This window comes from Falco cherrug, chromosome 2 (genome assembly GCF_023634085.1).
Source record: "Falco cherrug isolate bFalChe1 chromosome 2, bFalChe1.pri, whole genome shotgun sequence".
NCBI classification, from domain to species: Eukaryota; Metazoa; Chordata; class Aves; order Falconiformes; family Falconidae; genus Falco; species Falco cherrug.
The window spans coordinates 94,614,552-94,639,528 of NC_073698.1; the positions used below are offsets into that span (position 1 = coordinate 94,614,552).

Consider the following 24,977-nt stretch of genomic DNA (forward strand, 5'->3'; position numbering starts at 1 on the left):
TTTGAGTCCTGGCATGGTAAAAGCTAGGGTAGACAGCAGTGGGGATTCTCCCCACTGGGGAAAATGATATGCCCTAAGGTCATGGAGCACGGTCAGGAGGAACTCCACAAATTCCATGGTTTCCCTGAGAAAGGAAGTGTCGGAGAATACTTTTAAGAGAAAGCCGCAGAAACAGGAAACCACGGTTCTACTGAATCTCTGCACCTCTCCCTTGCTGGACTAAATCAAGATGTAGAGGAGAGGAAGTTTCCAGGCTGTGAGAGGTCTGCCCGGCAAGGTAGTGATGGGGTCAGACACCTTGCAGAGAGAAGGAGGAAGATTGGTATGGGAGGAGCCTAAGAACATTATTCTTAGGAGGATTAAACTAACAGCCAGGTAATGCTTACCTGTTTTTACTGATTCTATAACTAATACCAGAGTATTAGAGTATCTTACAATATATTAAGCACTTATGCTATACAGCAGGAAGATGCTATCTCATTTTAGAGATGGAGAACTGATGATATATGACAGGTCATGCAGAAAGAAGGGATCTGATTATTTCCAACCTCTGAAGTACCTTTTTGTCTATTTTACCTTCTATCATATGTATCAGCACTCTTCCAAATCCATTTGAGCAGGCAAGGTAAATAAGAATAAACTCAATCCAAAAGAATAAAAACAGTTGCCTGAATAATTCAGCAAGAGATTTAAGAGAACCACTCATCTATTGTATTTAAATACGTATGTCTACAATGTTCACACAGCTCTTAAATAATTTAAACAAATTTTAACTCTGACTAGCGGTAGTCCAAGAGCCTTGCTGATTACTCAAAGCAAGACAGTTCCAATTACGAAGTAATTTCATTTGAAAGAAGTAAGTATTGTTCTCATGTCGGAGTCTTTATAGTTTGGAAGTTGAACCAAGTATCCACATGGATTTATTCCATAGCCTCTAAAGGTGATACAGTAGTCCCAGGCCATACAACCTTTAGATGTGACTCGATAGTACAGTTGTGTGATAAAGAGAACAATTCATATAGTAACTGTCCTTCTACACAGCAGTGTCTCTTGGTTAATGCATTTATTTAATCTTGTGTTTGAAATGTTAAGTATAATATTGTTTTGTCCACTGAAGCTAAAATTAGTTTTTTAATGTTTGAACGTTAAACTTCCCAACATCTAAAACATTCTCTAAGCTGTAGAAATCATTCAACTAGTATGTATTGGTTCAGCAGCATCTGAAATGGCTTGGCTACTGTTATTCATTGCATGTAAGCTATCATGTCCAAGCTGCCCTTTATGATCAAAGGACTTGCACCATTGTGACAGAAAGAATGTAGAATATGTGAAATCATCAGTATTGTACGTATGTTACTAAAAACATTTTAGTAGACAGCACTTATTGCAAAAAGTTTTTTCACAGAATCACAGAATGGTTGAGATTGGAAGGGGCCTCTCGAGGTCATCTGGTCCAAACTCCCTGCTCAAGCAGGGACACCTACAGACAGTTGCCCTGCTCCTGCTACTCCCTGACATGCACTTCACTGTCCCTCCTTCTCTAGTTGTTGGAGTAGTCCCTGCTTTGGAAGCTTTGTTTCATGTCTGTTGGGTTTTGAAAGGAGCTCATTTAGCTTCACTATTAAAATGGGTATGATTTCAGCATTGGATTACAATGCTGTAGCACTGCTTTGTCAGATGACAATGTAAAATGGTATCACAGAACAGTGCCAAGTATTATAAGCAATGCTTTCTTCATCCCAGGAAACTCCCAGGTAAACTGATGTCAAGGCTTCCGGAGAAAAATATAGAAGTTTGCACCATGGGTCATCACAGTAAAAGAAAACCCTATCCAAACATAACTCTCAAATCCTATAATGCATTATGTCAGCGGGACAGCAGGCAGAGCATTGTATTTAATGGCCTCAAAGCAATAGGGAGAAACTAAATCTGTAAATGACTCCAAATCATGTCAAAATATTCAGTTATTTATTGGGGATGGGACTTGCCCAAAGAATTACACGGCCAGTATTACAAAAGCAGTTAAAAAACCCATGCAAACTTTACATCACACTGAGTAACAAGCAGCATTATTCAAGCCAGTGAGGAGAGCTAACGACTTCTTAACCTTTCCCCAGAATCTTTTTTGGATCCTATAGAAAAGCAGCTGAGAGTGAGCTTTCTAACCATACCAATGCATGTCCTTCCGTCTGGTCCCAATTGAAGGCCACCTGATGGACAAAGACATTGCACCTCCCCTTTGACTTCATCACATCCATACTGGCAATTCACCACGGCACATGACCTAGAACCTGAAAACAGTATTTAAAATAACAAGGGCAAAATTCTAGGCTGGGATCACACACTTAAAATGAAGTTTGATCTGGATAAAGGCAGAAAATTAATCAGAACAACAAAATTCCATTCATCATAAATCAAGCTGTTTATACATTAACACATTAACAATTCAGGTGTCCGTGAGATAGATCTGACACTCTCCTTCACTTTGTTCTTTTCTTACCTGCCCTTATTCCTCCTTCCAGCTCTGTGATTCTTAGTATTACCTTTTAGATTCAGACAGAACTGCTGAAAGTACAAAAAGGGTGTTTTTTACATTTTCCATTGAAAAAGATTTACCTTAAAGAAAACTGGTATTCAGTAGTGAATTGTTTTTATTGCTTACCATTAAATATGCTTCTAGTATAGAATTTGATTTTACAAACTATTTAGCCTGATGGACTTAGAAACCACCCTTTATTTTGACCCTTTACGGAACAGATATCTAACAAGGCACTAGCCAGAACACAAGTCTTGGTCGCCATAGGTTGGTTAGGAGTCTGAATTATTGGAGATTATTTTGATTAGTGTCTAAATAGAAATGTAGGGGTCTAGATTCTGTCTGACAGACCTATGCAAGACTAGAAAAGTAGGAAAAATGTATTAAGTATGCAGGGAGATTATTTCTAAAATCCCGACAAAATCCCAGAAGCATTAGTGCTATGATGCCAGAGAAAGAAGTAGCATTTGGAAGCGTTTACTGGAACAGTGTGTGCAAAGAAAGTATTTCCATTTACTTCACTGTGGTTGTGTTCAGAGAAACAGAATTGTATATAGGTTCTCTGTAAGTGGAAAACCTGGAACAGCTGTCAATTTATTAGACACACAAAGAAACTGAAAGAACTTTAAACTGTCTCACTGCTTAGGCAGGAAAAAAATATGAATTTTATTTTAAAAGTACCAGCACTTTCAGAATGGTAGATAATAACAGAGTGTATAGAAAATACAATGATATGGTCAGGTGCATATATAGCTACAGCCACACGATTTGTGATTTTAATATAAAATATAATGCGTATTAGTTCTGTGTGTTATGAAAATGAATCTGTTCAATCTGTGGTAAAATTATTTTTCTTAGGCTGGTTTGTTTAGAATCTGTGGCTAAGTGATGAACATTCAATGCCAAGAATTTACTGTATTTCCAAAAAGCATTTTACTTTTCTATGAATGAGAACATACAGGAGGTAAGAGTTAAAAGAAGACAGACTGTAAATCATAATACTTTGACACATTATCTATTTTCTAAGTGGGAATAAAGAAATTTACTAAACATTATTCTTCCCTAATTGATTATTTTCTCTTTTGTTTGAAGCTCCTATTCCTGGCTTTGGTTAGCTATAACATTGGCTTAGACAAACCACTAATCAGATCTAGTAGAATAATTCCTGCAGAGTTTGGATGATTTTATGTTAGTTACTAACCTACTATTTCAAGCAATGGTTCTCTGTGGCCCAAAGCCACATTCTTCTTCTGATACCCTTCTTCCAGCTCCATGGTCCGTTGGTGTGGCTGCAGACAAGCCTGACTGCTCAGACTAGGAGGAATCCATCTTGCTAAGGAGACTTACATCATGCTGAATTTGATTCAAAGGAGCAATAATATGCTCAAAATGCTTGTCTGAATAAAATGATGAGAATTATATAATTGGCTAAACAACCTAGAGTTTTATCTGAGCACAAGCTTTACGGCAGCATCAAGTGAAATGGGAGGCTACTAAACTTAACCAAGAGTAATTTCTATTCGAGCAAATAATTTACTGCCTCATTATATAATTGTAGTTTCTGCTTAAGAAAATCAAGGCCCTTCAGAACTGGAAGGTGGTAGATGGGTTGGGTTAATGAGGCACAAACTGGATGAACATTATTTTTCCTCCTTAACTAGAGCTGTGAAGAATGAAGACTTCCCTTCTATGGGAAACCTGGCTTTCCTCTTGAAATTCGGTTTGATTCTGTGTCAGGGTTTGTCAGGGTTCCGCTGAGAAATAATGTTTCCTGTCAAAGTCAAACACGAGCTTCAGGGCTCACAGTGGCTCAGGCAATTTTTTCATACATACTTGACATTGGCCACCATTGCCACTGAGAAATTCAGCATTTTGTATTGGCTTAAGCAAAGGATAGTGCAATTGCATATTTGGTACAAATGCAGAGTTTCTTAAATCAGGAAACAAATCCTGAACTAAGACCGGCTTAAAAGTAATGCAGCAGAAATCTTAAGTTACAGTCTGGATCTGGCTTTCTGACTTGGTTCAAAAGCGTGGCTGCAGCAAGCATTTGTGCTCAGGGGAGCAGGACTGAGGGATGGATGGGACAAATCTGCTGCTGGGCTCAAATGATTGTTTCTTTTGACTGTAGTCCTGCCTTCTGCCAACTTCAGCTGTCCGTAAGACAGTGGCCTTACTGAAAACTGCTCAGCATATGATGTCAGCAAATACACAAATTATCTTGTCTAATGGATGAAATGGAAGGAATATCTATCCATTTCTCAGGCATCTCACAGCCCTGCAGCTGTTGTCTGCTGGTGATACAGACCATGCTTAATAATACAGAAGCACAACCCTGAGCTGTGATGCAGGGAAGGGAAACCCTCCAAAAGCTCTGGCCCCAGGCACCTTTCGTGGCAATTTCAGTCTCCCTGCCATAAGAGAAAATAAAAGCTCTGGCCTTCCTACTTGCCCCACATCTGCAGATCCTACACTCCTGCAAGTGTTTGCCAAGCCTGGGTGTTTTTCCAATTATCCCAAGACTAACAGCAAACTTGCCACATGGGTGTTCTACCTGGTGAATGGTTGTCTTCAGGGTTTGGAGATCAAAGCCTTTCAGGGTTTATGGTCTTCTGTCATATCCATGGGAAAGATTGTGCTGCACACCACAGAGCTAGGTCCACTGGTTTAGGATAGATCTCTAAGCAGATTGTTCCACTGCTCAGACCAACCTCCTTGTCCAACTGATGCATCTGCTCCAGTCCAGTGGACTACATAAAGGGCTGCCACCATGCTACATAGGGTTTTGTGAAATTCCAAGCCAAAATACCCATATGGAACAACTCAGGTGAAGAAAAAAAAAGTATTTTCTGCACACAAAAGTATCATTGGAAAATAAGAAGCTTCCTCAGGTCTGAAAAATCAGGTTGGCTAAGAAAGCAGAATGCTTTGCATTACATGCTGACTTAAAGACAAAATAGGTAGAAATATAGTTTAGATAAGCTTTAGTTCAATGAACAAATGTTTACAAAAAGCTGGCAGCAACTGTGAGAAACGTAAAATAAATTAGTCAAGGAGCATAGAAAGGTAAAGCAAGGAATAATGGCATGAAATTCACCACAGCAAAAAGTAGTCTATATTGGTGCTTTGCTTGGATAGATTCATTAATCCTTATTCAACAGATGAACTGGCAGGACTATGCACCAAGGTTATACTAGCTAGCCTTCATCTGAAATAATGCTATCAAAGATTTTTACTTCTAGCAGGACAAAAATTCCTCTGAACACCAAAACACAAGTATGACCTAGTTTACTTTGTCCAAGTACTGCCAAACAGAAAGCCTCTTTCAGCTGCTGACAGTACCAGCGTGCTAAGGCAAAGACCCTATCCTGAATAAGCTACAACCCATCACAAGAAAAAAATCTGCTGGGATGAAATGCGATTAGATGATTTTGGTATGCCTGTCCTATCAGCTCTATTACTTACTTGCACATGTGCCATCTGGCATAAGCATGTACCCGTTGAGACAATAGCACTTGTAGCTGCCATGTGTATTCATACATCTGTGTTCACAGGGACGTGGTTTCAGTCCACATTCATTCAGATCTGCAGAAGTCATTGGAATGAAGTAAGTGCTGGGTTTGTATACATATATTCATACATATAGGTGGATAACATTGCCTAATGCCTTGAATTCCCCACAGTAAAATCCCCTGGATTGAAAATGAGCCAGCCCCTTGCAAGATGGGAGTTTAGCAGACCATCTGCCTGAAAAGACTGCTAGCAAAACTAACATACACAGTCTTGACACCTGGAAAACTAATGCAAGCTCTGGACACATCTGGCAGCTAGTGAGGAAGTGGTGAAGGGGTAGGGAGAAAATTGCATAGTCTTTTCCGGGAGTTATTTTTCCAGATTTCTCTGGTTCTAGCTGGAGATTCTAGCCCTCCAGTTGACCTCTGTATTAGAAAGGCAAAAGCATGAGACTAAGAACAGCAAATCAGCTTGAGATAAAGCAAAACAGATATTTTTTTTTTCTAAACTACACATTGGCACCAAGGTTATCAGTAGCGGAAATGAAATGCGATATATGACACGAATTATTTGATTTCAAGAATAGAAGGACAAATCTCAAAAATCTCAAAATCCCAAGAATAAAAGCATCCTAAATCCTTCTCAAAATCCAGGATTTAAAGGCTTTTCTGAAACTAAATTAATTTCAAATTCCCAATAGATATCCTTCACAGGGAGAAAACTAGAATTCTAAAGTTTTATTTGTGTGATATAGGCAGAGAAGTGTTGACATTGGTATTGGTCCTATGACAAGGGGACAGTATCTGTGCTTGTGACTTCTGTGAACTGACACCTCTACTTCTAGTAATTTGAAATCTGATTAGTACGCAGACAGAACCCATTAACAGAATACACAGGCATATGCAGCCTGTTCAACATGTGTTTAAAGGCACATATGACCAGTAATATAGTTTCAGTAAAGATGCAACTCTCCAAGCAAACACTGAGCTTGTGCAGCTCCACTTCTAATGGGAGAAGCATCTGTTCTCATGTCTATGTGCCCTGTGGACCACAGAAAAAATTCCAGACCATTCAAAGCGTAACCTTTGGGGGGGTTATACATGTGCAGAAGTGCTTGTTACAGCTCAGCCCAGGGAAGAAAAAGAGGGTTTCATTCTATTATTAAACTTAGGGCCTGTTTGAAAAAGGACAACCTATCAGGCTGCAAATCACACGGGATTTTTGTGCTACTGTGGCTCCACTAAATAACCAAGACTCTCTTAACAAAGAAACTAGAGAGCAAACTAGGGAACAAGAGTTATTCCACTTAGACCATACATTTTCAAAAGTGCTTAGCTGCACATATCTTACACAATGCACAGTAATGCACAGATAGCATACACAGCTCTAAAAGAGAACCTATGAAGATAAGGCTAATTTAGCTCAGACTTGGTGGCAGACCAATACAGTCCCCTTATCTCTGTTATTTTAGTTAGCTCATGGTTGAGCTTGCTCAGCAGGGCATTCTGCTGTAAGGACAAACCAAGGCTATATCTGCCAGTAAGTTAAAAGTGGCTCTGAGCATTCCTGGCTGCTGGAACATGACCACCTATATGGCTATACTATTGAAATAGCTCTGGGACATTTGTGGCCTGTGCCAGCTACCACTTTGCTAAAAAATTCCTGGCCATGCTTCAGAAGGTAGAACAGCCCAGGGACCTAACAGGCAATTTGCATATGTAGGTTTGCCCGGTGCTTCCCCCAAGCCTCAGATGCTGAATCTATTGCATGTGCACAGAACTGATCTGCTTGCCTACAGAAGGCATATTGAATGCAGCTGCAGTTATTGCAAAGGAAACACCCAAAAGCTGGGGGCTTCTCTGTTGCCTTTTGGTAACTTTTAAGCTGCCAAATAATTTTTGAGCTTAAACTTCCAGGTTTAAAGGCTGGAGTTGTAAGTGATTCCTTCATATCTATTACACACAACCACGGCTGCTGTTTCACTTTCCTGTCTAGTCGTACTGAGGAATTGACTTCTTCCCCTGTGAGCAACATCAGAAGCGCGAAAGATAGTGTCCCAAAATACATAACACTATAGATTTATAGTACAGTCTGAAAGATATTGTATAACAAGTGGATTGTTTTGACTCTGAAAAATGTGTCTTTAGTATGTCGATGCAATGTTTTCAAGCAAAGGCTGCAGGTGCTTAGGAAGGTAGCAAGGATAGACTCATCCATTTGCATGGCCTTTATGTCATGCTTCCCTCACAGCACCTGCAGCTCACTCATCTGCACTGCAGTAGGATGGTCTCTCCACACACTGTGAACTGCTCCTTTCATCTGATCCAACACAGGGGTCTCATATATTGGAACAGGGGAAAAAAAAAAAGCTGAGTTGTCACCACTGTGTTAGCTGAAATATTTTCATATCTAATTGCAGTTTATGGAGGGAAAGTGGTGCATTCAAGGTTTCTGAATATGCAGTTCTAAAGATTCCCATGTCTGGTTCCCAGAATTACCAATCAGCATGTGCAAACAGATGGCATTGGCCCAGACAATTGAGAAATTACACATCTAGCACGTAACTGCATGTCCTTCTGATGTGAAGGTTAGTTAAGAAAGTAACATGGGCTGCTAGTTAGGAAAATAACATGGGTTCTGGATTTGACTTCCCTCTTTTCTAATAATTTCCTATATAATCTGTCGATGCCTTAATCCTCTGATTATAAACGTGTCAGTTTGCCCTTGTCATCAGCCCACAGGAGATGTTATACGTTCAAACTTCTGTATGCTGAAGAAGGCTTCGAGCTTGCCGGGGATGTTAGAGATCCAAAAGCCTTAAACTCTAACCTCTTCTATGTAAACGAGAAAATATTTTGGTTTACTATTTTGGAAGATGACACAATCCATAGTACAAGATAAGGAGACAGAATATCAACAGTCTGCTTTCTGGAGTAATATCCCCATGTGCACAAACCTTGATTACAGGTTTTCCCTGTAAATCCAGGGAAACATTTGCATTTGTTTGGTCCCACGCACTCGCCATACTTGCAGCCATGTCCACAGATTGCTGGCGGAGTCAGGCAGAGAAAGCAGAGAGAAAAAGAAAAAGTTAGAAATACTATAATTGAGAACTTTCGTCCTGCTTACTTGCCTAAAAACTTGTTGCACAAGTTCCACATTCTCTGTACCTCTCCCTCTAGTTTGGGAATGGTACCTACTGCTAAACACTTTAGTTCTGCTTAAAAAATGTGACACTAGCACAGATTACACGAGTGCGTGCTTTTCCAGGTTTGTAAAGACCTGAAAAAGAAGAGACTCCTTTTAGCTCTCTTCCTCATGTTTTTCTGCCACGCTTATGATTACATTTAGTTTCGTACTCTTGCCTTTTTCCTATTTTGAAGAAGCCTATGTGAGAAGCAGCTAACCAGAGCTTAACTTGCTATGCTTGGCATCTGGAGTAGGAAAGAGGCAACAGCACTCCTGCAGCCAAAGGAGACACACTACCATAGTTTTCCAGTCTTTATCTTCTCAGCTACAGCTGAGGAATGTGTCCATCTCATGGTGGAACATTCAGAGCACATCTGTCAAATGATCAGGCAACCTTCCTTCCCACATATCCCACTAGTATAATTACATCAGGTTTACAATGATTTGGGAGGGCTATACTTAGCATGGAGACATATTCTAACTCTCATCCCTCTGGATTATTAGTCAGAAATTAAATGCTGACTTTTATAAGGCTTACAGCTCCTAAAGTCAGTGTGATTGTCAACATGAGGGTTATTCAGGAAAGCAGATCAAACATGCATTTAGACCAGGACTAGCTGTGGAAAAACAGTGAAAGAGTATGCGCCAGGATGCGCATCTTGCTACCTTGTGTAATTAAAGCTGCTATGCAAACTACAGGAAATAGAAGTGTCACAGTGTTAGTAACTATATAGTAAAATTCAAAATTAAAATTCATACTTCTAAATTCAAGTATCTTCCATACATATAAAGATTGATTCAGATGAACTGATTCACCAGCTTTGCAGATTAAGGCATTTTTCAACACTACCTCTATCCCTGAATGCAGCGTGACATACTACAAGACCAGCTGAGTATTAGCACTGAAATAGGGAACACCACTGCATCTGAATTTACAGTGCAGAATTACATTATAGTTGGCTTAAAAAAATCTGCTAAAGATGAAACGTAGAAGTTAATGAAAACTGTACTTTAGTACAAAAGCAACCTATTGCTTTAAAACAAGACAACCTATTCCACTGGCTGATCAAAGTTACATATACCAGTTGTCCCTCCAGGCACTCATTTGCATCAAAAATAAGGTGCTATTAAGCAATGCGGAAATATTAATAAAGGCATTAATCACTTTTCCTTTTTTAAACTGATATGCTATATATACAGAACAGAGACATTTTGGCATCTTTCCCTTTTAGATACAAGTAGGTTGATTTTCAGCAATTAATAACCCTAATCCTCTACTCAAATTCACTGGATATACAATGCCAAACTCTCTGGGACAACAGGTGCAACATCTGAAAAAGATTCCTAGAACATCCATTTTATGATTTTGTTGTGTTTTGCCCAAGTACAGCTACAGAGAGATTCCACATCACCTTCTCCTTGGGATCTGTAGAGCTTTTGTAAATTCGAAGTGTCTTAAGAGGCATCGACTTTTCACTAAGCCAACCATCCACAGACCAGAATGCTGGCCAGCTACCTGAGCTCGTCAGGAGCACTTATTGCTTAAGTTTTATTTATATTTTTAGAAAGTTAAAACCTCCTGGTTCTCAGAGGCTGTGTACTCTGAAGATAAAGGATACCAACTGATAGAAAACCATTTTAGAGGTCCGTATGTAGCATTAGAAAACACTGCATTTTTGGCACTTACTTGACAGCTGTAACAATACAGGCACTGACCAGGGCTGTGCAGGAGGTTAGAACAGATGGTCCCTTCTGGACCTAAGAATTTTTGAATGTGTTTTTTATGGCTTGGTGTTATTTACCCAAAGGTCTGCTTTTTTGAGGAGATGGTCTCTCAAACATGTTTTAGTCACTCTCTCACAGAGTTAAGAGATTTCACTCCTCAGAAAGTTTATTTCTGTAACTTCTGGCAGACATATATGAAATCCCTTTATTAGTACCAAGTACACCGCCATGGAGAGGAAACAAGCATAAAGTGTTAATGTTACCTTCACAGTGGCCCTTGTTGTTCTTTTTCCAGCCATAACAGCAATCCAACCTAGAACCATAGCGACACACCCCAGGCTGTCTCACAGCCACCAGCTGCCCAGGAGCTCTTGAGCTGTGTAAGGAAGGATAAATACTAGCTCCAACAGGCAAACGCACTTTGCTTCGTATACTCCTTTGTACATTTCCCTTATGTTTTATCCACCGTCAGGCATTTTCCTTTCACTGAACCTAGGGAAGTGTTCCTAGACAGGGATGCAAAGTTGCATGTGGTTGGAGAAACAGGGAAGATGGGAAAGTTTCAGCTGCAATAAATTAACTGTGCAACATAAATCCTTTCTAATGAGAAACATGGCAAAGGCAAAAAATACAGCCAAGTCCCCTACTACAATGACTCATTTTTAGTATCAGTTAAGTCAATGGGGCTGCTCCAGCTTGTGTCACTTGAAGAATCTGGATGGAATATATGATGCCATACCTGACAGAAGTACTGCTTTGGATGATGAAATACCGATTCTACAGAAAAGCAGCTTTCTGAACACCAGTCAGCCCCATAAAAGCTAGTGACTTACACAATCAATTTGCATGTATGAGCCTGCAAGTCCTACGCATTCTGGTTGTACTGGTCTCCCTGACCATACAAATTAACATTAAGTCTGCCAATAAGCCCAGGGGGTTCAAAGTCACTGTGCAGATCAGTAGCTGCAAGAGTTGGAAAACCTGAAATGTTAGTTGCCAAAACTATAAATATGATGGAAATCCACAACTGTGTAAGTCTTCTAGACCTACTCTATGCTGCAACGGGTGCTGTGACTCTAGTTCTCTTCTCCCTCTGTTTGCTGTTACTTAAAATCTTCATTACCACATGTCTGTCCCCTTTATGAAATTCTCTTCTTTATCAAAAATCCTCTGTCCTCACTGCTTTTCCAGGCCATAATTTAAAATACACTTTCTTCAAAGAGTCAAAAGTGGTGTTTCTGACACAGAAAATACCTTATCTGTGAGAGCTCTGTAGTGAGTGATTCGGGGTATTGAGGAGGGCAATAAGCAACAACAAACATCCCCCTGGTGGCGGGAAAAAAAAAAATGGAAAAAATGTCAACAGCCCAGGCACTTTCACATTTTTTAGTCTGATGCACAATAAAGGCATTGCTTTATCACCTTACAGCAGTGCTTCACACATATGCTCCCATGCTTATCTGTAAGGGTTGCACTCATACTGGAACAGTTACCGCAAACATCACTAAGGCAAAGTAGTAAAATAAGTATGCGCATACACTTCAAAGATACAAGATGTTCCTTCAGAGTTTTCTTCAGTAGCAGAACCATTGGAAAGAGAAGAGAGTTCACAAGGAACACATAAGCTCATCTATCTGAGATACCCTGAACGAAGAGATGGTTCTTATGTCACCTGGCAAGTAAAAAAGACTTCAGTGTTGAAATAAATTTTTCTGAAGTCACTCAGCCTTTCTCATTTACCCAGTGATGCAGTTTACAGAAGTACAAATACCCTGTCTTCAGGCAGCAGAAAAAGCGTATTGAACAGCTATGATTTCTGTATGTGCGTCTATTAGAAATCAGCATCCTCCCTCTGGGTTTATACACAGTAAAACAACCTTTTTCTGTTTTGTTCATTCAAATGCTCTTGGTTTCCATCACCTGCAAGTATACAAATTAAAGAACATGTTCTGCTTGCATGCTAGGAAGTGCCCTTGAATTCACCTTGATAGTAAATGTATATTCTGCTTACATCCCAGAAAGTCCCCTTGAACACAGCTGGATAGTGCTATGACTCCCCTTGAAGGTTAAAATGCCTAAAGCTTGGAGGAAGCAGGATCTCATTACTTTCCAGAAGGTGCTCAATTTCACAGGAAGACAAACTCATTCAGTGATGTTTTATTTAATAATTCACTTCAAAATCAAATGAAAATGTCTTTACAAATTATATAATATCTCACAAGATTTCAGTACAAACATCTTAAAACATTATTGAAATGTTCCATAAAACTGCAAATAAAATGAACATAGCTGAACTTTTTAGATATTGTTCTGACTTCCACAACAAGCACCAAGTGAAAGTCTGTCTTCGGCAGTGGGAAAGCTCAACTAGGTCATTGAGAGTCCTCCTTGATCCCAAAATCTGGGAGGAAAACCAGTTTTACCAGGCTAGTCCCTCCGAACCATGAAGAACCACCAGCCACCAGCTCAGTTATTGCTGTCAGGAGTTCAGCATTTTGTGCAAAAGAAAGAACTTTAGAAAAAGATCCTTTCAGGCAGATTCTTTCTGGGTGAATGTCACAAGGACCCTCTTGGACACTGGGGGAGAAGTAATGCAGACCAGAGGCACAGGATGCTTTTGCTCTCTCCCTATATGATATTCATGTAGGATTTCACAGCAAGTACCTAGAGGCCTAAGTGAGATTGCTGTGCTTGTGACTGCCTGCTCAGAGTGCAAAAAATTCCTGGCCTTGAAGGACCTGCAGCCTAAATATGTGACTGAAGAAGAAAGGCAAGAGAAGATAGACTGTGCAGGTCAGTGGCAAAAGTGGTCTCTACATTTCTAGTGAAGAACTCTGTCCTCTGAGGGTCAGCAGCTTACAGCACTGCTGCCAAAGGCACCAAGTGGCAGACTGAGCCATCCAGGGTGCACAGGCAGGAGAGAAATAACCAACTTCATGTGGCTGTGACATTGCTAACACCAGCAGGATGGCATTTAGCAAAAAACATTGAAGACGTTCTTTGATGAAGACGAAGAACAAGAACTTCTACAGTAAGCTGAGGCTGCCTTACTTGATGAAACAGAATGAAAGAGCTGGCTGTATTGGCTGTCACAACACCACTGTGAGCCACTAACACCATTATAAAGTAAGTGGGACTCCCGGGTGTTTCAGGTAAAATTCCAGGAAAGCTGTATTGCTGCTTTATCAGGCTGTATTGTGTACAGTTCTTAACGTCCATGGCAAAGAAATATGAAATATGTATTGTATCTATGATGATAAAACATATGAAGAATGACCTGTTTTGCAGAGGATGAGAAGAACTTGGCTTCACTTGAACAAACCAAAAGCTGAGAGGGGATCTGATTGCTTCCTACTGCACGTCAGGCAACTCCAAAAGAGAGAAAGAAGAACTTGTTAAAAGAAAGGCCAATTTATATCCATTTGCTCTTGCACTACTTACTGTCCATTAATAGTCTGAGGGGGATACGAGAGTATGAACGCAGTAAGAGGTCTTGAAGAGCATTGAAGAACCAGAAGAACAACTCCTACCTAATTTTAAGATACACTGTCTCTTTTGCAAGTTGAGAAGGATCTAATGTTTCCTGCAATGATAGAAACATAGGCATTAATGAAGTTATGTCCCATTTATTCACCTGCTGCTGAAAAAACTTGTTCCTCTCTGGAGTAACATGAATTATGAATTCTATCCCAAAAGAAGTTGGACCATTTCACAGCAAAACATTCAGATACTGGCCAGGACCAGGTACGTATATGACTGTACCTACACTGGCATAAGCAGCAGACAAAATAAATTGGGAGTGTCATGTGAGGACAGACTTGAACTACTACATGCAGTACCTTTGACTTCTTGCAGTTTGATATCTTAAAAGAAAGCATGTATTTACAGTAAAACATTTAGAAAGTTCACCTGCTCCACTGACCAACTGACTAGGTAGACTTCAGCGAAGCGAGGTTGACTGATAGGGTAGGACTGATATCCCCAATAGCTTAAATACACAAAAAACGGCAAAGGAAAATATTACAAGTATAGTATAACAGGTGATAGAGGGGGAATAAAGCACACCTGAATGTTGGAACTTGCTTGTCCAGGAGAATCTCCCTGCCACCCCCTACCCCTCCTTCTTCTTGTTTCATTCTATAAAATAAGGAAACAGGTTTACATTGCATAATTTTCTCAAAATTAGTTCATGACATAGGCCAAATCCAACTACTAAAAATATCTGTATACCAATGGGCAGTCAAAAATTTTGAATATAGTAACTGAGCTGATAGCTGTGCTGGACTGTAATCCTCACTAGCAGCCATTTTACCAATAATGGTTAAAATAAAAGAAGGAAGAATCCCAGAGGTGAAAAAAGTTACTTGTCATGTTCTAATCAGTGAGCACGAGCAGCATAAGCCCTGCTTGAACTGAGTTATGTGACAGCAGCAGCTGCAGAGGATGACTAAGAAAGTCTTCAAAAGCCTGATTTAACCAGGTAGATAACAAAGTCAGGTATGGTTTGAGTTAATACATCTGTTTATTTTCAGATCCCATTAATATTCTGTATTTTACCAAGGTTTTCTTTGGGAAGGAACATTTATGAGCTTTTACTTTTTTTTTTTCCTTCAGGATACAGCTGCTAAATAGATTTGGTGCACTGTTTCCACAAGATCTCTACAGGACACTTTTGGTCTGCTCTTGCACATACAATAGCTGCCTGCTCTTGGGGGTGGGACAGAGGGGGGAAGATCTGTTATATTATTAGCAGCTTCCAGTTAACTTCAAAGGCAGGATATTATCTTTCTTTAATTTCCCTCTAAAAATTTTCTGGACATTGCTACTAGCAAAAACCAGCTAGCACCAAACCTAAAATTTTGATCAACTGGTATATTCAGAAGGACAAAAAGCTGGTTTCTCACAACTTAGCAATTTGAAAGAAATACAGTAAAATTTTTTTTTAATGTGTCATGCAGGGATCCGTTTACCACTTTGCCAAACGAAAGCAAGGGGTTTTGTTGGTGGTGGTGGTTGGTGTTTTTGGTTTTGTTTGGTTTTACAGAAGTTTATTTGAAGAGTGACTTCTTTCTACAGGAAAGTTCACCTATAGTCATATTAAATAAAACCAGAAATGTGTCACCTGTTATCTTTTAATAACTTTGCCTTAGCTATCCCTTCAGCCAGTTTCAGGCAACAGGCAACGTAACAACAGCCCTGCTCCACCCTCTCTCAATCCTCCCAAAACACCAAATGACGTTTAGCTTGGACTTGCAAAAGTTCCTCTGTAAGGCTTCATGTGCCCACCAGACTCCTTAAAGGAAGTGCTCAGAGCAGAAAGGTTACATGTCTAGGTATGAAAGCTACACTTCTAAGAGATAAAGTTAACCATAATTAATTCAGTCTTTCAAAACTGATTCCAATTTTTACTATTTCCTGTTCCTTCTCCCCGGCTAATTAGAGCAGATAGTATTTCTTTGTCCTCTTTGAGTCCCTTGCCATCTAACACTTCCAACACGATGTTTGAAAATCTCTTCTTTCCCCATCCTCCCAACGGACAAGGCAGAGTAACGATCTTGGTAGAAAAGAGGGATACCACCACCGTCATCCAACACCACCTTGGACAAGCTAGGCTGCAGAGCAATCAGACTTAGGTATGCTGTAGGTTTCCCATCGCTTTCCCGACTTCCTGGGAAATGTCATTTTTACTGAACACGCCACTCTCAGCTTCAGCTAACTCCAGGCTGTACTTTCTTCTGGAGAGAGATAACGCTCTTATTTTGTGGCTTTACACCTTTCAAAGTCTTTGAAGGGCAAATACACAACATCAAGAAAACTAACATCAGCATTCAAGCAGAGCTCTGCTTTAAGAGCAGATGTATTTTCTGCAGGAGCAGGTCTGGAGTCCATTAACTCCTCCCGAGGACCTGTCCGCTGGCCAGCCCGCGTGCACGGGCACAGCACGCCGCCGCTTGCTGGGGATACAAACATTCCCGTTCACAAATCTGCTACTAAACAAATAAGCCACACGCCACCTTGAAGGCTTCATCCCCAGTTGCTGCAAAGTCTCCTGCCAGCTACTCCCTCGCCGCAGCGCTGGCGGCGTTCCGTTTGCTTCTGGAGAACTGGGAAGGGGAAGGCTGGGGTGCCTTGGTCCGGAGCAAGTGGCTTTATTTACCCTCTCTCGAAATCTCGTTCCGTTTCTGGGGCGAACCTGTCTCTGCAGAACCGCGCAGGCACGGCGGGCTGACGACAAAGCCTCTGTCTATACAAACAAGGCAGAGACAGCGCAGCTCACGCCGTTCCGTACGCGGCGCGGCTGTTCTCACCGCCGGGATCGGCCCCGCTGCGCTGAGGGGACCGCTGCTCCCCGAGTAAGGCAGCCCCGCAGCTTCCGCGTGCCTACGTGAGGGGAAGCGGCGGGCGAGCCCCCGGCGAGCGGCGCTCGGCACGGCGGGGCCGGGCGCCCGCAGCCGCCTCACACGGCGCTGCGCCGAGCGGCACCGGGGCCCCGCCGCCGCCGCCGCCGGGGCGAGCTCAGCGGAGGGACTCGCCGACACCCGCACCTGCGGGCGAGCACGGCAGCCCCCGGCACGGCGGGGAGCGCACGCCGCCGCCCGGCCCGGCCACCCGCGGAGCCGCCGGCCGAGGATCGGGACCCAGCCCCGGCCCCGGCCGGACCCCGCGCCGCAGCGGGGCTGCGGTCCCCGGGCACCCTCCCCGCCCCGCCGTCCCCGCTCACCTGCCCGCGGCGGCCAGCGCGGCGGCGAGGAGGGCGGCGAGGAGGGCGGCCCCGGACGCCGGCACCATCGCCCGGCCGCGGGGAGGGGGGCCCGGCCCGGCCCCGCGGCGGTGAGGCGACGGCTGGCGGGCCCGCGGCGGCGGGCGGGCGGTGCGTAGGGCGGGCGGGCGGCGGGACGGGGCCGTATAACCGGGAGGGGTGGGGCAGGGCGGGGCGGGGCGGGGCGGGTCCGCCTCCAGCCGCGCGCGCTGTGCGCGTCCCGCGCTCTGGGGACGGGACGGGGCGGGCAGCGACCCCCGGCGGGGCAGGCGGCTTCGCGGGACGGGGCGGCGGAGGGGAAGGGGCGCCCCGCGGATGCGGGCATGGAGCCTCGGCGGTGCCCCCCGGGGAAAGCCATCCCGGCGAGCGGTGCGGCCCCCCAGCCCCTCCCCAGAGCAGGCGCGGCCGCTGCTTTCGGCTTATTCCCTGCATCTGCCGGTGCCGCCCCGCGGGCTCTGCCTCCGCCAGCACCCGCACCCCCACCCGCACCCGCCGTGGCACCTCTGCGGTGGGTTCCATCACGGGGAAATAACGCCTGCACTGGAAGATGTTCAGGTTTTGCCGTTCAGCTGCAGGACCTTCCGTGGCCGCGGTTTGTTTAAGCTGCTGCCCGGGTGCCAGGGTTTTGAGCTGCTGATGCTCCTCGGTAACGTTATCGCTTCCCGGCGAGGCCTTCGGCTCTGCTGTTGCTGCCACAGTCTGTGAGCTGCCTCACCCCCTGGCGCGTCCTCCTAGGATAGTGCTTGCACTTCGGGAGTGCTGGGGTTTGTATAGGATTTTGGCGGGTTTTTTTCCAAGATTAAGAACGCTGTCTTTTTGCAGTGATGGAGAAATTTGATTAAGGTTTGACTGTTGTTTGCCAGCGAATGAAAAACTTTGCAGTGCAATGCTATTAAGCTATGTTCAGCCTCTGTTGTATCCCTCGCCTTCCTCATACGATAAAAGCACCCAGTGAGAGAAGGATATGTCTTCTTTTTTTTTATGCCAATGCTCATACTAGCCTACTTGCTAAACATTTTTTGGCAATAAAGGATATCGTGTGAAAAAGCACTAACTCTGTTCCCAATTTCCAGATCCTACTATGAACAATTTTCACAGTCCCAAGCTCTGGAATGCTGCTGTATTGAGTATATGGAGAAGGCACCCAGAATCAGCAAAGAGAGCATAGCACCTGTAAAAAGCAGGGGCTATTTATTCAGATTTAGTGTTCTTATCAAAATATCTCAACACTGGAGTCTAAGCCCATTGATAGCTGGACACATCCATAGTTAGACCAGGGAGTGCAAAGAGCAGCTGTTACAAAGGCCGACGTGATGGAAGGTTACAAGTAATCACAAGGAAGTAGTAATTCATACTTAAAAATCCCAAGTGCTGACAATATACATTCAATGTAATATTCAAAGTCAAGGAGTTGATTCAGAAAGCAGAAATATTTATAAAAGTAGTGTTGAAACAAATTTGGATATTCAAGTTGAGAGAATTCTGACCTACAACAATAATTCTGGAGTAAAACAACCAACATTGTCTGCTGGGTAAATTTCTTAAGAAATACCTACAATAGCTCTGATTGCAGTGATAAGATATCTAACACAAAATAAAATAGGGAAAGCTTTTATCACTCTTGACTGTTTGTATTTGATTCACGCCACCCACTCAGTCATCTCACAGACCCTTGTGAGCATGGTGTCAGTCCTGGAACGTTGCTGGGAGGGAGCCTGAAGGGACTAGTTTTCCTTTTGTGACGGAAGAGAAAGCTGAGGAATAAGTGACTTACCTGGGATCACCCAGGAAGTCTGTGGTAAAGGCAGGAAAAGCAAATAGAACTTCCCGCAGTCACCTGCCATGGGTCACCCCGTGCGTGCGGTTCGGTAGGTGTCATCAAGCGTGCCTCAGCAGGTTGGGCTGGGCTGGCTGGCAGTGCTGCTGGCTGTCTGCAGCCCCCAGGGACTGCCAGGAATGCTGCTGGACAGCGTTTGTATGCAGGCATACTGAACTCAGCATTTTAAGCACAAGCCTTTGGCCAGCTTTTTCTTCTGTCATCTTTGCCGTGGGAATGGGAATGTCCAGGAAACCTGGGATAGCAGTCATGTTAGTCACTCCAGCTTAATCCTCTGCTGAGCAATAGCAACATCTACACTCAAGAGAGGTATCTGAAGCAGCAGTTCCTGTCTGGGTCAGTCTGAAATCTCTGCAGAAGGGTTTTCCAGGAGTTTCTACAATGTTTGTATCAAAACATTTTGAATAAGGTGAATTTTCCAATGGTCCTAAAACAATCAGATGTTTTCCTTGTGTTGCCTGTCTGCTCTTGGTTTTGAGCCTGTGCCAGGCTGTCATCTGCTGCTGATTTCTTCAGGCTCCTGAAAAAACAGATATCCCCCCAAATAGGCTTAAGTCACCTTGGAGAGTGGAGCAGTATGAAGTCAGAGCTATCAAAAGGCAGCAAATTTAGTCTGAGGATTCAAATGCTGTCTAATTAAAAAAAAAAAAAAAAAACAACCAAACCCCAAACCAGAAAACTTGCTTATTATGTGCTGTACAGGACGGTAAAGAGAGGGTGGTTTTTTCCTGACTGCTGGACACAAAAATCATTGCTTTTGGTTTGCAGCTGTTCTGCTGTCTTTCTGAAATGCAGTAGTACCTCGAGACTCTCCAGCTCTCTTCATTAGGCTTGTCTTCCTGTACGGGAGGAGTACTCTTTCAATTTTAGTTAAACCAGCATCATGTAGAAAGCATTCCAATTACTTAAATCTGTATTCAAAAATGCATGGTTTTCATTATGGACATTTATTCTAACAAATAGATATGAATGTATCATTTAATGCTGGACTTGCCATTAAAATATTGATTAGTGTTCAAAACAAGTTTTAATGGTGAGAAGAGAATTTGGTTCTGAACTGTAGTGTATGTAGTCTGTTATCCGTTATAATTATTTCCTTAAGAATCTTTCTTTTTTCTGAAGAATGACTTGTAGATAGATAATAAAATGATTACCTGAAACTCTGCCCTTCATTTAGAACAGTAAGTAGAGAAACAAGAGCAATGGATTTCGTAGAGCATGGTTATTTTTGCTAGGATATTAATATTTGCATTCTTTGACCTTCTAACCTGCAAGATACCAACCCTTCCTGAGATCCCCTGTCATGGAGTTTTGCTGTAAGATTCCCAAAGTGAGAAATTCTTAGGTCTTGGGTCTTTTGCCAAGAAAAGTCCCTTCCAACCTGGTATTCTATGATTCTATGATACGCGCAAAATGCTGTCAGTAAAATTACCTGGTCAATAATAACATAATGGAAAAACTTGCTTTCATTTGGTTTACTGTTCAAAAAGATGGCAATTATTTACAGTAAAAATGCTAAGCTAAATAATCATAGAATCATAGAATGGTTTAGATTGGAAAGGACCTTAAAGATGCCATTTTATCTTAATCTGAAATAATACAGTAAAATAGCCACAACGTTTATGGCTGTGAGTTTAAGTGTTACTGATGTTGCTCTCAGTAATCAATGAGCTTCAATTTTAGGTCATTCACACAGTTGTTACAAGTAAGGTTGAGTAAGTTTGAGCCCTGATGTATAGATCAGATTAGCTACTAGAGAAAGTCATAGTTCTTTTATAGTTCATCATCATTAGCTATCATCATCAATATCAGTGGCTACCCCTGCTAAACTGGGACTGAGCTGGTATAGAGAAGCATTTTCAGAATCTACAGAAAGGTATGCCTGGGATTCAAGAACTCAAGATTTCCTAGGATACAAATTTCAACCATACTTTTTGAAAATGCCCGTTAAGTGATTTTTAAAGGCACAAGTGAAACACAGATGCTTTCCTTTTACTAAAATCTAGGGGGGAATGTCTGTTTCCTGCTTACGGTGGCAACTCAGTTGCTTTGGTGGAGGTTTGCAAAGGCCCTTACTGACCACTCTTGCTCGAAACTGGTCAGGTTTTTAGTGGACAAAGAACCACTTTTTTTGCAGATCTTGCCCTCTTGGATTTCATGTTAAATGTGTTTCATGGCTCCAGGTGAACGGTAATGACAACAAACAAACAGAAAGAAAACATAAAAAGGGAAAACACAATTAAAATGTAAGCTGTTAGTTTTTAACAAGTTAAATTATTTTTTAAAGCCTTTCATGATTGTCAGTATTCCTGCTTTTTTTTTTTTCACCAGGTTTTAAAAGTTAGCTATGCTATAAAGTAGTTATGGTAATTATGAGAAAGCCTGTGTCTCTCACATGACTGATTCCTTCTCTATAATCTTTGAATCCAGATTGTGGGTGGAAAAGTTATTTCTTCAGCTTGACATATTCATGCAATTAAGACCTTAAAGACTCCTCATGGTGTATTTTGCAAAGTGCTGGGAAATCCACCAAATTTGTATTTGCTTAGGTTTTCCCTGCTTTTCCTACTTGCTACTTCCCCTCTGAAAGTTACCACGGAACTGCTCTGTAGGCCCGTCTCCCATGCAGGGGAGGAGATGAGGTCTCCACAGCATGCAGAAGGCACAAGAAGTACAGGCACTGGTGTGACTGGCTATACCGTGATTTACTATGCTTTTTCCTCTGAGGCAGTAGTGCTTATACTCAAAGGGATGGAAGATGGCTTACTGAGGCTATGGAAAAGCTGAGCTAGGTTTGCTCCTTTCTTTCCCATGCTTCAAGTATCCCTTCCAACAGAAAGGAAGGAGTTCTAGTTTCAAACTAAATGTTGAATTCTGAAAAGTGCTGCAAGTCCTGTGTGAAGAACCCAACACCAAGTTTCTAATACATAATGCCTCCCATGTAAGTCCTTGTTTCCTACCTGGCCTATTTTAATTGATACCTACACAATCCATGTATGTATCAGGGATTGCCATTTCCAACAGCTTTATGAGTGAATTCAATAAGAGATCACTATTTGATTTTTACAAAGGAATTTTATAACTTTCTGGGTTTTGACATGATTTGCTTTAGTTTCAGGTCTCCTTCCAAAAAGATTTAGACTTTTTTTTTCTTGTATTATTTCTTTACATACTAAAGCACAAATCTTTTGCTGCTTGACTACATTAGCCGGTAACAAAAACAATTCAGTCACTGTTGATTTTCTTACACATAACTCTTTCCATATGGTAGTCCAATAACATAGTACCTCTGTCTTAGTAGTTTTTTTCTGACAGAAAAACCCCAGTGATTTTAAGGTTTACTCAGTAATACTACATTAAAAATTTGAAAAGGTCATGTAAGGTATACCTTTATTTTGTCATTTAATAGGAGTTAAATGTTAATTGACTGTACTGTAACTCAGTGCTCTGGAACTTTAAACTAACAGTTTGTCCTTTTTATTTGCATCACCAAAATGTAACAGTTCAGCATCTGGCAAAAGAATGGAAAAAAAGTCAGGATTAAACCAAATAGGGCCAGACAGAACTTACCATGGGTCCATAGCTGCTGCTTTTCAGCTTTTGCTGATTTGCTGCTGCCTTTTGAGATTACTGTATAGAGAATGGAAGCACATTTCTGTTACCTTGGATTCTCAGGATGCATCCTCGTTTGTTCCCCTTGAGCATCTCAGTACTGCCTGCTCAGTAACAATGCAAAAATCTTAGCTTAGTGGGGCAGCACAGACCCTCCCCCATCTAATAGTTGTGACTTTTTAGAACTGATAGAGGAAGGAGACTGTAGCAATCTGAAATTCATAGGTCTGACATTTTATCTGATTTTTAAAAACTCCAAGCACTTTCAAATTAAATTAAACAGTTGTAGAGATATTCTTGAAAGACTATAGTGACACAACCCTGTTAGGATTGTTATTACTGTTACTCTAATGGTTGTTATCATTTAACATGCGTTGCAGTACTGCTTAAAACCCACAGCCATCTGTAAGATGTTTTATAAACTCTACCATAGAAAGTACTCTTTACCCTAATCATACCAATTTAAAAATCTAAACTACAAGACAGACTTAAAATAAGTAATGAATCTTTTCTTTTTCTCTTAGGGTTTTTAGAATGAAATCTTCTCTTCAGATAAGAGGTACGGAAAAATCTTTTAAAAATTACAGCTACATCTTTTCATAATCACCTGACATTTTAGAGAAACTGTCAGTGGTCATGAGGCACCCAGGATGACAGGAGTGAAAAGAATTGGGCAGCTGGTCTCTGCATTTAAAAGAAGAAGCCAAGGGTCTAAAGACTCTTCTCTGCCTGTGTTTTTCTAAATGACCGTGTTTATCTTGAGAGCAGTTGTATTTGTGTGAGCCAGGATGCAGAGCTGCTTTGCTGAATTCATCAGGCTCCCTCTGCATGTTAAAGTACTCAGTTCCTAGAACAGATATTTTCTCATATTGCAGCTGAAGTTGCTTGTAGCCTGAATGAAGTTTTATATCTGTCAAAACAGTGAAATCTCTTTAGTCCATTGAGATAATTAAGTTATGCATGAAGGGCATCTGCTATTTGTATGGCCATTTAAATAGCTTTGGACAGAAAGCTTTCTCTATAGCAGGGTAAGTCCAGTTTGACAGTGGCCAGAGACTGATTTCCCCATGCAAAGGTGTATTGTTGTTTTTGAAGATCTTCATGGTTTCACATCACAAAGGCATTTGGTCCTGTATTTTCAGTTGACAGACTGTTGTAGTTACAATGCTGACTGCCAAGTCTACACTTCTATTATCATTTGAGTTGCAGGTTCTCTCTGTGTCTTATTACTGGGAGTAGGTGTCGGTTTAAGAATCTGATGTTTCTGACGCTGGAAACATCAATTATCTAATCTCTAATTAGGAGGCACAAAGGACTGAAGAAGTTGAAATAGAAATACTTTTAGCTAAGTCATTTACATTAAGCTTTGGATAGATTGAAAAACAGCTCAGAGCATTAAGGACTGAAATATTGCTATAATAGCAATCCTGACTATGTCCCTTTTTTTAGGTAACTGAAGTTTCCGTTTGTATTGCCAAATAGTTTCAGGTCAAGTTATAGAGTTTTCTTGCAGCAGAATAAACAGAGGAATAAAAGCAAACCATTCATTTCCTATTCCCATGAATCATCCTATCATCTTTAATAGACGACGTCAAAACACTGAAAATTCATGAATGGAACTTCTGAACTGGGTTAGAATCATGATTATAAAAAGAATTGTGCTTATTTTTTGTTTTGGCTGGTTGAGTCTCAGAAATCATTCATTTAGTATTGCTTCAGGCTATCTTAAGAAACAAAATTAAATTCCAAGTTGAAATTCTTGCAGCTATTTAACTATGATCTGAGGCTTTAGGAATACTATCAAA

The 24,977-nt window shown here is 41.7% G+C and overlaps 1 protein-coding gene across 1 annotated transcript in view; it reads right to left on the bottom strand.

Annotated features, from left to right (window-relative positions):
- The window catches only part of EGFL6 (EGF like domain multiple 6), a 44,040-nt gene extending 26,229 nt beyond the window's left edge, over nucleotides 1-17,811 (bottom strand). Inside the window, exons 1-5 of the mRNA XM_055703419.1 lie at nucleotides 17,685-17,811; nucleotides 11,227-11,339; nucleotides 9,006-9,098; nucleotides 6,002-6,121; nucleotides 2,172-2,291 (exon numbers count right to left, since the gene is read on the bottom strand). Of these exons, the coding sequence (XP_055559394.1) occupies nucleotides 2,172-2,291; nucleotides 6,002-6,121; nucleotides 9,006-9,098; nucleotides 11,227-11,339; nucleotides 17,685-17,752 (514 nt within the window). The 5' untranslated portion in view covers nucleotides 17,753-17,811. The remainder of the gene's footprint in view (nucleotides 1-2,171; nucleotides 2,292-6,001; nucleotides 6,122-9,005; nucleotides 9,099-11,226; nucleotides 11,340-17,684) is intronic.
- Between the last annotated feature and the right edge of the window lie 7,166 nt (nucleotides 17,812-24,977).